The sequence below is a fragment of the Anneissia japonica genome, unplaced genomic scaffold, assembly GCF_011630105.1.
Source record: "Anneissia japonica isolate Jap-2015-1 unplaced genomic scaffold, ASM1163010v1 scaffold287706_len398110_cov188, whole genome shotgun sequence".
Lineage (NCBI taxonomy): Eukaryota > Metazoa > Echinodermata > Crinoidea > Comatulida > Comatulidae > Anneissia > Anneissia japonica.
Window position 1 is genome coordinate 141,048 of NW_022756069.1, and position 12,403 is coordinate 153,450.

Genomic DNA, 12,403 nt, shown 5'->3' on the forward strand with positions numbered 1-12,403 from the left:
TGTTGTTGTTGTTGCTGTTGTCACCTTTATTATCGATATTATTACCCTATTATTACTAAGTACTAAGTAGGCCTAGTATTATAAGTATCATTATTATTATTATTATTATTATTATTACTAATTAGAATTACTATTATTATAAAAATAAACGTTATCTTTAATTTATTATTGCTGTTATTATTGCTATTATCACCTTCAACGTTATTATCACTAATTAGTATTATTAAAATAGATATTTAAATATCGTTATTATTACAATATTATTTCTATTAGTATTGTTAAAATAAATATTACTATTAATATTGTTGTTGTTATCACCTTTATTATCATTATTATGACTAATTAGTATTATTAAAGTAAATATTTGAAAAGGACCGACATGTCACTGGTGAATCACGTCATTGGATGCATCCTTGTCACTGACGGGTTTCAAACATATCCCCCAATGGTCGAACAAATATGAAGGACTGAAGTCTGTCACGCAGCAATACCAATTGTTCCTATTGTGGATAATTGATATCAGATGCTGCACCCCACCTAATTTTAACGTAGGCCCAATTCTTGGGCGTGGTTCTGAAGAAAATAGTATCGAAATGCACGCCATCGTGCATTCATTTGATTTTAGTCGGATTCTAAATAAATGTTTAACATTTAAAAAAATCATAATGTGATTTTTCTATTTCAATTTTTTATGATTAGGTCTACAGTATGTACTCATGTTTTATGTCAGTGTTTTAACATTAACAAAATTAAACATTAATATATGTGTTTTTCTTAATTATTAAGATTGCTTAAATTGTTAATGTTACAATTGTCAGATTTTATTCCATTCTGTAAGTGGCGGGTTTTCTCTGTTGCATAAGATTACAGTGTGAAGAAATGTATACAACGATCTCACGACGATGTGACGATGATCAGAATTTTACTAAAATATACTGTGTACTTCATTTTAATCATATTGAAGAAAAAAGGATGCAGAAACTGTAATACCGTATTTACATTTCATTTTAATTATAAATAATTTGTGGCCGAGTTGACTTGTGGCCGAGTTAACTTGTGGCCGAGTTGACTTGTGGCCGAGTTGACTGTAGCCGAACTTTTTGTGGCCGAGTTGATTTGTGGCCGAGTTGACTTGTGGCCGAGTTGACTGTGGCCGAGTTGACTTGTGGCCGAGTTGACCTGCACCCTATAAAACATGTGTGTATACGTACATTCATGGTTTTTATATAATTATATATATTTATATATATATTTATATATATACATATATTACACATTATATATAGGCCTACAATAGTAATGTACACATACATGAAGGACTGTTATTGTAGGCTATTGTTCAATAAGCTCTGGTGCTATTTTTGGCTGTCATGACCTTTGTTTATATTAGTTGCTTATCAGTTCAATCTCTAAAGGACAGCATTGTTTCCCACAGTATTGTTGTAGCACTATCTGTCACCTTTGGCAAGAAAATTGGAAACTTAAAATATATTGAATAGGCCTTATATTATATGTATATTACATTATTTATTATTAATTTTATTTTTATTTTATAATTTATTTTATAATTAATTTTATAATTAATCTATTATTAATTATTTATTATTAATGACTTTATTGTCATTACAGAATTAGGAAATGGATTTTTGTAATTAATAGGCTTTATAATTACAGAAAAGAAAACGTGTTAGTGCGTTAGGTTTGGATTCCATTGTTAGATGATATAAATAGGCCTACACGATAATATTTAGTACCTTTTTAAACATTAACAGGTATTCCCGGTGCAGTTTCTATTGGTATCCTTAACCTGGCAACGCCAATGACAACGGTTGTCTGTAAACTTGTCGGGTATCAAATTGTGGTCATCGCCGGCGTCTTAATGTGTGGCACTAGTCTCATAGCGTCAACAATTGTTTCTCAGATTCACGTTTTGATTTTTTTGCACGGGATCCTGTACGGGTTGGGATCGAACTTCGTCCATATACCTCAGCTTCATTTACTCAGGCACCACTTTTCTGGAAAACGTTACAATAAAGCTTGTGTTGCCATTCTCACTGGAATAGGAGTAGGTAAGGTCACAATTTCGACATAATATTGTTTAATAACAAAAACATTTTAAAATAGGGCTATATGCCTATAGGGTAGGCCCTATAGATAAGGGGAAAATGAAGGATGGGGAAGAAAAGGGAAAAACGAAAAAAAAAGAATAAATTGGAAATGTAAAGAAAAAATACTTTCAACTATATACTATTTGAGGCTTACTTAAATAAACTTATGAGATATAGTTTGTTTTAATATACATACAAAAAGTATATAGGCCTAGTTGGTACAGTATGTGTACCTAAAACAAACTTATGAGATAGTAACATATATATAGGCCTACGTAAAAAGAACCACAGAAATGCTTTTTCGAATTTCCGTATTGTTTTCCATATTGTGTATAGATACAGCTGAATCCACTGACCACTCTACGCCCGGCGTTGTGATGTGAGGTGACACCATTTATATCTGTAAAGCTCTCATGATTATTTAGGATATGGAAAACTTACAAAAATGTGATTTCCATTACAGTTAGCTAACATTATACAGTAGATTTGTTGCACTTGGTTCATAAGATCAACCCACTGTAATGTAAAAAATACACAGAACTCAAGTGGACCATTAGGCCTAATTAGCACTGCATAATTTTAATAACTTCACAAATAACAAAGTTTTCTATTGTTGTTGTTATTATTATTGTTGCTTTGGTGTTGTGTCTCTCTTCACTCCTTAAATAACGCTTTATGGTGGAGGTGGTATTTAATGTTACTGTCTAGGGCCCGGAACAGGAAAGCTGTTATATTTAACTAATTTTGTCCATATCTCTGACTCACTTGAATAAATGAGTTTTTGCCTAATGTTTTGTCCCATAGGCTTCTGTCTAATTTTGTCCATATCTCTGTATAACTTGAATAAATGAGTTTTTGCCTAATATTTTGTCCCATAGGCTCCTCCCTGTACAGGATGAGACCCGGTAGAAACTTTATTATTAAATCGTTGTCTTATGTATACACCTTGCTTAAGATAATACCGCCATGCTTAAGCTAACATAATCAGACCATGCCCAGATCATCATCATAATCATCATCATTATCCTCATCGTCGTCGTCGTCGTCGTCGTCGTCGTCGTCATCATCATCATCATCATCATCATCATCCTTATCATTCTTTTCATCATCATCATCATCATCATCATACGTCTTCCTTCATTTGAATAAATTGTCTGAGCTCCCAGTCAAAATGTTTAGCAATTTTGTAAATTAGTATATGAAAAAGATTAGCAAAGAGGAAGGAATTGAGCTTTAATCCATTAACTTTCTAGATAATTTGGATTGAAAATATTCAGTTTTGGCTATTTGGAAAATAATACAGCTTAAACACTGGTTGCTCTTACTTTTACCGTTTCTGTTATTGGTATTAGTCATTACAGGTACTGTATCATCATCAACCTCAGGCTCATCATCATCGTCATCAGTGTTAACATCATCTTCATCGTTATCAACATCATTATCGTCCTTATCATTTATTGTTTTTATTGTTTGAGGGCATGATCTCTATCTTTTAATTGTTACTACAGGTCTCCCTCTAATTAAAGACCCCTCCAATTAAAGACCACTTTTCTGCGGTCCCATTAACAAATGTTTTTTATTTTTATTATTCTAATTAGAGAACAATGCTGCTAAAGACCATGAAAACCCCGGTCCCGAAAGTGATATTTAATTGGAGGGAGACTTGTTTATAGCAACTTCCTGTTAACTACACTCACCGGGATATCCGCATAGGCCTATGCCTTAACTTGTAAATAAAATTACTGACTTTTACCAAAGTTGACAGATTGTATAAATGGTGCTCAAAAAGGTAATGTAAAATAAGAAAAACGATGAACGATTTTGTGTTTGGTGGAGGAAAATTATTTAACTGGTTAAACTGATTATATGGCGTGTGCTTTTTTGGACTTGTGTATTGTTCATATTATTTGATGTATATCATTATATTTCATGTATGACTGCACGCCTCTCATACCATAGGCATAATTGTGTCGGAGTTCAAGTAACACAAACACACACATCATATGACGTACCGTATTTATTCGAATAAACGCCCCGCTTTGAATAAACGCTCCACTAGAGTCTCATTTGGAACACCTCCTCGTACGCCGCCCCGAGGGGTATATTTTTTATAACCTTGTTGTCTTTATGATCACGCAATAACACATTTTGACAGTAGTTTTGGTTGTAGTTCAACATTTACAGTAAAATTAGTGGGCGTGTATATGTATTTACTCGAATAACTAACCCCCACTCCTCATCGAATAAATTCCCTCTCAAAAGCCCCTTTTCAACAATCAATAAACGCCCCGGGGCGTTTATTCGAATAAATACGGGATATAGGTCTATTTAATTGTCAGAAAAATGAGTTTAAAGATTTTTTGACATTGGTTTTTTATTTTGATAGGCCTATCTATAAAATAATAACTATATTTATAACCTAACCCGCGCCTTGTAAAATACAGCAGTCTTATTATCCGTTTGTGTGTTTAGTTACATGGATATGGTCGATGTATTCATGTGCTGTTGAAACTTTGAAAAGCTTATTCATCAATGTCTTCTAGTTTTACAATGATTAACTAATTAATATCATCGGCTACATGCGGTCATAAAAATAACTCACTAATTGGTTTAAGTTCTTCTTTGATGTTACTCTACCGCTTGAGAATTGACCCATGAGTTACCGTTCTGTAATTCTTATTTTTTATTTAACTACAGGTATTGCTATAACATCTCTTTTGTTGGAGAAATTATTTTTGGTTTACGGATTGCAGAAGTCATTAAGGATCTATGGCGCATGCATCGTGTGTATCGGACTTTTGGCGTCAATGGGAACACGATTGCCTGCGAAGAAACATTACGAAAGTCACCAATCAATTTCAAGTAAATATTCGAAACACAATGATAATATTAATGAGAACCCAGAGACATTGGAGACCACTCAAAGTACTGTGCATACCAAAAGCTGTCACATATCACCGCATCATGAGTATCAAGCGCATTCAATGGGAATGGAACTAAAATCAAAACATGATTCTATAGAAGATGAGTTGCAAATTGAACTTTTTAATACGAAGGGTATTTCAGTCGTTAGTGGCGAGAAAATATCTGAAAATATGGAAGAAATTTCAGATACTGGTCTAAACGCAGAAGAAACAACGTTGTTTAATGTAGGAGTGAGTACTAATTGTTCCCATGGACATTGTGTTATCAATGAGCATATACAGGAAACAGCTGATAACGAACTTAGCAAGGTTCATGATGAACAGGGTGTCTACCAAGCTGGAAAAAAGGCCGGGAAGATATACTTGCTAAAAAAAATGTTGAAAAATTTAGATTTTTGGTTGTGTCAACCGATGTTCTTTCTTTATTCACTTGCAATTACATTTAGTTTTGTAAGCCTGGTAAGTGTGATACCAATAATTATATCTTTTTGTATCTATCACTGTCAAAAACCTGTCAAAAACTTTCACAACCTAGGCAGAGGTCCGGGAATGCGCCAGGGTGGTGATGGATGGTGACCCCGAAGAGTATTTGCATCTTATTTTGTCTATCTTTCCCACCTATGTCAGGTCTGTCATAAATAAATATACATAAAAATAAATAAATAATTTAAATAAAATTAATTAATTCAAAATAATAATGCAGAAAAAAAGGCTACATGTACACTCTGCAGGTGGAAAACGGCGCCGTGAGCAGCTCTACCAAGAGATGGATACGTGTGCCTAATAAGATGACATTATTAAAAAGAATGCTTCGATTAAATTTTACTTGTCATGTGATCACTCTTGGTGGGGTAGTCACATACGACAAGACCGTTGTGGACGACTTGAATTGAAAATAAGAGACTTCATTTTAATTCAGATACACAGGATACGACGTCCTAGTCATCTTCAATCGACCTTCTGTCTGGTATGAATGATGATGATAATAATAATAATAATAATAATAATAATAATATTAATAATAATAATAATAATGATAATAATAATAATAATAATAATAATAATAATAATAATAATGATCATGATGATGAAGATGATGATGATGATGATGATGATGATGATGATGAAATAATAATAATAATAATAATAATAATAGATATTATTCTCGAGTGTAGCAACTTAATCGAAACGTCGACATTATTAGAACGTTTAAAAGACAGAGAAGAAAACCAAATTAATATACACGGTACTCTCAGAATCATCATAATGTACCACATAATAATTTTTCTTTCTAATATCTCGATGAATTTTTGTGTGTTTTATTTTCCTTAACACTTCTTCTGTTGTTTGAGCAAGCAGCCTATAACTTACATTCATCGACTCTCTTTGATTGGATAGTCTCCAACATTCATAAACAGGTAATATATTATTATTTTTATTATTTAAGTTGTCATACGTGCTACATTACATCATAACCTTATTAGTCAATTTCCTTGTTCATCTTCCAGAGCAACTTCATGGACGAGAACGGTATGACTTCAGAAGAGGTTGCGTACACATTGAGTCTCATGGGGTTCGCTGATCTTGCGACTCGAGTCCTGTTCATATTTGTTGCAAGCTGCCTTCCGGTTTCTATCACAGTAGTAGTTGCTATAATGAATCTTGCTCTATTCGTTATATCAGTGTTGCTGTCTTTTAACTTTTCAAATACGGTGTTAAAAGCGTTAATATTAGGTACGTTTGTGTTTAACTAATTCCAAGTTTCTAGTGTTGTATAATCCGAAATTTAAACTAACAAAGAATTGTTGTAACATTCGCCCTTATACGAGCTTTCGCTGGTTATCAATACAGCCTATTCATACAGAACATAGTAGGTCTAAATTGTTCAGAAATAAGCAGATGTTTCATTATAAATAGATACTTAAAATTTTCAATTGTGAATTTTTTTGAAATGTGATTTGTTATTATGTGATTTCCACAGTTATGAGTTTTCCAAGAGCGCTACTTCTGGCCCTTGTACTCCCAGTCTGCGTTGAAATATTTGGAAAACAGTTATCCGCAGAGGCTATGTCAGTGGCCTATTTCTTAATTGGCATGGGAGCACTTTATATACACACACACATATATGTATGTATAAATATATATGTATGTGTGTATATGCATATGTGTTTGTGTATATGTTTTAAACATGTATTTGGTTTTCCTTTTAAAGATGCTTTGTACGATTTTACCGGCTCTTACAAAATGACATTACATCTATGTGCTGCCCTCTACGCCATATGCTCAGCATCGTTTGGTTTTGCTGATTACAGGTCAAGACAAATACAATAATTGCATGATCGATGGATAGATTTGCTTGACTGACCGACTTACAGATTAAGGCGATCAAATATATATGGAAGTTACTAAAGGTTGAACTTTAAATTACACAATCATTTTGATGAACTAGTGTCAGTGTCAGTATGATATTTAATATAAGACAGCTAAATATAAGAGTTCGAATTAAATTTTCTTAAACGAGGACAAATTGACGTGTAATGTCATTAATTTTAACCTCGATTTTAAAGTAAAAAACGGTGCTTGATGCATTTATCCAAAGATATTACGCTGTTGTTAATGATATGACTTCAAGTCAAAATAGTCAAAATATTCCATTGGAATAAAATGTTTATAAAGTCAAAATTATACGTATCTGGGTAGGCCTATATTTTTTTTATTGTTACACACTATTATATATAAATTGATGAACGTATATGTGTTATTATGTGAACGTATGCGATTCCTTAAACTAGGCTTGAGTTAGCGATATTCAGTCTAAAGGTGGAAATCTTAGGCTGGCAAGAATGGAAAGAGAATACTTCATCCCGGATCTACGTTCTTCCAATCAACGACTCCTCTATGTGCCACAATATAGACTGGAGTCTTTCGGGAAAAGAGCTTTTTCATGTGCTGCACCTCGTCTGTTGAGTTCTCATCATCAAGACTTAAGGATGTCCCGATATTCCAATAAAAATAACTCCTTAAGATAAGAACATCCAAAAATGTATTGTATTTTGTTTTTTACTTTACCTCTTCATGAAAAGCACCTGTTTACTTTCTTAGTATGACCAATAGAGTGAATCTTTAAAATAGTTGAAAATAAATAACTTTTCATAAAACTATTTTGACTATCAACCCACTCTTCTGAATGAGCGCTTTGATTATGAACGTATCTTAGATTAGATCTAGTTCACTGGAATGGTCCATTGTGAACAGTTCATCGAGGAGCATCAAAAAGTTGATACACTCCGCGGAGAAGGCTGTCAGTCCAGCGAGGGAGATGCCACTCCAGACACCTGACGAATCAGTTTTACATGCTGTGTATTTTATTACCAGAGTGATGTTAAATGCCAGACTTTCCATAATTAAAATATTGGGCAATTCATTAGGTCATTAATTAAGTGACTAAATAGTGAATTAATTATATGTAATAATTTATATTTTTAAAAAAACTTTGCAAGATTACATTAAGGGCTCACTATGATGTATATTTATATTTGTGTTATATTGTCTCCGTCTTTTTGTTAGGAAATCCACTTGACAGTTGATTTAGCTTTCCGTCTTTTTATGTAAATCGTATATTTTGACTGTTTTTATGAGACGAATAAATGAAATGAAACGTATGGTATAATTGCCTAATTAAAATTATTGTCTTTATTTTTCTGTTGTGTAACTTTAATTGCTAAATAATATTTGTATATGAACAAACCATCTAGATTGTCCATAATATAAAGCAATGTCTCATTGTTATACAATATTAGTTAGCAAACATTTTTTTCTTTCTATGTGATTATTTGAATAATGGCTCCTACGAAATTTACGCGGTCCCATAGAACGTAAATCCTTTAATAGTTATTTATAGTGGAAGTGCAAGGAATTACCTGACCAATCTTTCCGACATAATGTCCCCCACAAGATTCCGATGTCCCCCGACGAAGGCGGGGCCAGGGGTGAATTGAGTTCACTCCCCGGCAGTTGGGGAAGCCAGTTTAAATTACATATGATCCACTTTTAAAACCTGCAAGACAACACGAGATACATATGTGACTAGTTACTGGCGACTAGTTACTAATTACAGTTACTTTAATTGAAAAATTAATACAATAGTTGATATGGGGTAGTGATTTACTACCACTACCCAATCCCATCAAGTATAGGTCTTCGTCAAAGTAGACTAAAGCATTCTTAGTGAGAAATTATATTTGTAACATTAGGATATTATTCAACTTTACTGTAGGTACTCACCCACTGTTTTCCGTCTCTGTTCACACCCTCCTCCGCTGCTCTCACTGTTCACAAGAATAAACGAAACAGACTAAAAAATAGCATGTTTTACACCTGTTTTATTCAAAATAAGAAGCTTAATCTAAAATACTGTACCTACATTTTAGTAAAAGAAACATTCACACTAGATTATTTAAATTTATTCGAGTATCTCCTGTGTAGTTGGGTACAGCCTGTCATTACCTTGTAAATTCCTTCGTTGTCGATACTTTTAAGCTAATTCAACTACTGTTATTCGTTTACCATTAATAATGTTTTCTAACTCTACCAATATTCTATGGAAAGAAAAATGTTAGTAAGTAACATTGTAATAAGAGATAAAACAAAAGTTAACAACATCATTGAAAGAATAAAAGAAACAAAGTGGAGATGGGCAGGTCATGTTGCTCGCAGAGACGACGACCGCTGAACAAAAAGACCGAGAGAATGGCAACCGAGATCAGGGAAAAGAAGAGGCAGACAAAAAATAAGATGGCGAGATGACCTTACATCTTACACTGGTGTAAATTAAATTAATCAATGAAGGCTCAGAACAGAAACCAATGGATGACACTTGAGGAGGGGTTTTACATGAACAGTTTTCTTAGTAGTAAGAGCGTAAACACTTAAAGTTTATATATCTTCTTTCACTACACGCACATCACTTTAAAAGATGTATGCTATAGTACTAGTAATAGTTGGGTTGTTACAACCCACATGCATTATTTGGTACTTTTCATTGAATGAAAGTTGCCAAATATAAGGTTATCGAAGTCTACTGGAGGAAAATAAATGTTGAAACCCAATGCACTAACAATCCTACGTATTCTCTGGACTGTATTACGCAATACCTATTTTGGGAATACTAGAATCTATACATCCATAACCACCTTCTCTAATAAATCCCATGTTACAAAATATTATATGACATCAAAGGCTCGGTTTATAATTAAATTATTTCTTTAAAAAGATGTTTAAATCACCTACCAGAATAACTTAACGTTGATACTGTATACAAAAATTAGAAAATGTGCCATGCTTCAGCTTAGTTTTCCTCTTGTAAAGGTCCAATGCATGCTGGGAATAACTTCATGGCTCAACTTAGCCATTTTCCCCATTCACGTATAGCTCCGTCCAGACTATCAAACTTTTTGACAAAAAAACCCCCAAAAACGGGTGTGTGCTCATAAATGGTCCTGATGTGCCTATATATGGTCATGGTGTGATGTCGTCGAGACTATATTTAGGCATGTCACATGTTTTTGTGAAATTAAGTTTGCTAGTCTGGATAATTAATTCTAAAGTCTTTCAAGATAAGTGATATTCCCTATCAGAGGACCATTTACGTATATTTGTTTCTAAGTGGTATTTTTTCTATGCTGCTCTCTTGCAGGGTTGAATGCAGGGGTGGCGCCATGATTTGCCCGACGAGAGGGCCGAAGTCCCCGACTGGGGGGGGGGCGATGCCCCAACGAGGGGTCAGAATTCCCCGAAGAAAGCAAAGTGGGCGTGGTCGAGCTTCGAATTAAAGGTTTCGAAAATGGTCCAGGGGGGAACCCTTAGAAAAATTTTGACGATTTAGGGGTTTTAAAGGCTTATTTAATCGATTTTAGAGTCTACTAATATGCAGAAAATGCATATAATTTTTTTGTCTCCCCGACGAATTGTGCTTTTTCTCCCCGACGGGGGGTGGGGCAGCTCTCCCCGACAGGGGGCCTGCACCCGCCCCCCCCCCGCTGGCGCCACGCTACCCCTAGTTGAATGCAATTATGTGGTAAATTTATCCATGATGTCCACATTCAGCCGAAATGTCCCAATTTGCCTGGCAAAATACAAGAATTAGTGTATGTTGGGTCGAGCGCCGACAGAAGGAGATAAGCGCCACCTATCATATGTTTTTTGAGAGTTCATGGTTGGTGACTCTACCTACAGTATTATGTAAGCCTACCATTTACCCTATTGTTTATTTCCCCGAGGGCATATTCTAAATACAACTGCATATGGAGTAATATATGATGCTTGAAGAAAGATTTATTACTTTCATGGCCAGAATATCGAACACCGGAAAATATGCTACACTAGGTTCTCTATAAAGAGTACACCTTTCTTATGTTACCCCTGACCTTGTAATTTGCCTTTTCATATCCAATAAAATGTATACAACAACATGATCGATTTCATCTTTACAATTGCCTTTAATAGAAGAATGACCGAGTAGTTACCATAACAACAATGCCGCATTATTCAATCCTGTCAAGCCTAAGACAAATAATGACCATGTTATATATTTATATATATAGGCCTATATATATTATATATACATATATATATTATGTGTGTATATTTATGTATAATTACAATAATCAGTATTAAAACAACAACAATAGTCAATGATACAATATGATTAAATTTAACTATATGAAACGTCAACAGCAGGTAATTAAACTTTGATATTCGAACTAATAATACTGTAAACGGAGCAAATATGCAATAATGTATGTAATAGAGTTAAAGTTGTACAATGTAATGAACAGGAAACTGTATACCTTGACTTGCTATGATGATTTGTATTAATTTACATTATAAAGATAAGGCTGAATATGATTACCAAGTTTATAAAATGATTAATATTGTGATTATAATTATAATAAAACATTAGAATGTAATTTTAATAAATATTATAAGAGCACAGGCACTGGATCTGCTTTTGTAAAGGCGAAGTAATGGGTCAGATTTGGGTCAAAAAGTTTGATATGCCATGAGGTCTTTTTCTTTGAGGACACTTTTGATCCATATTTGATTGAACTTGGCTTGGTTATTATCACTATTTGGTATAAAAATCAGGGTACACATTTTTTTAAATTCAATAATTTCTACAAGTTAATAATTTGTATATTATTGCAAAATAAGCAAGTTAATTTCATTTTTTCCCCTTATTTTTGTCATTTTCAGGGGACAATTATACATCTTTATTAAAGCAGTTTATACTTTTAATGACTGAGTGGTGTACAAGCTAAGAGGCTTGTAATGGCGTATGAGTAATGTTCTATGATTTGACCTGTATATATA

The 12,403-nt window shown here is 33.6% G+C and overlaps 1 protein-coding gene across 1 annotated transcript in view; it reads left to right on the forward strand.

Moving 5' to 3' along the window:
* The window catches only part of LOC117123841, a 9,993-nt gene extending 1,622 nt beyond the window's left edge, over nucleotides 1-8,371 (forward strand). Inside the window, exons 2-6 of the mRNA XM_033269866.1 lie at nucleotides 1,773-2,069; nucleotides 4,806-5,491; nucleotides 6,541-6,766; nucleotides 7,014-7,159; nucleotides 8,288-8,371. Of these exons, the coding sequence (XP_033125757.1) occupies nucleotides 1,773-2,069; nucleotides 4,806-5,491; nucleotides 6,541-6,766; nucleotides 7,014-7,159; nucleotides 8,288-8,371 (1,439 nt within the window). The remainder of the gene's footprint in view (nucleotides 1-1,772; nucleotides 2,070-4,805; nucleotides 5,492-6,540; nucleotides 6,767-7,013; nucleotides 7,160-8,287) is intronic.
* The last annotated feature ends 4,032 nt before the right edge of the window (nucleotides 8,372-12,403 follow it).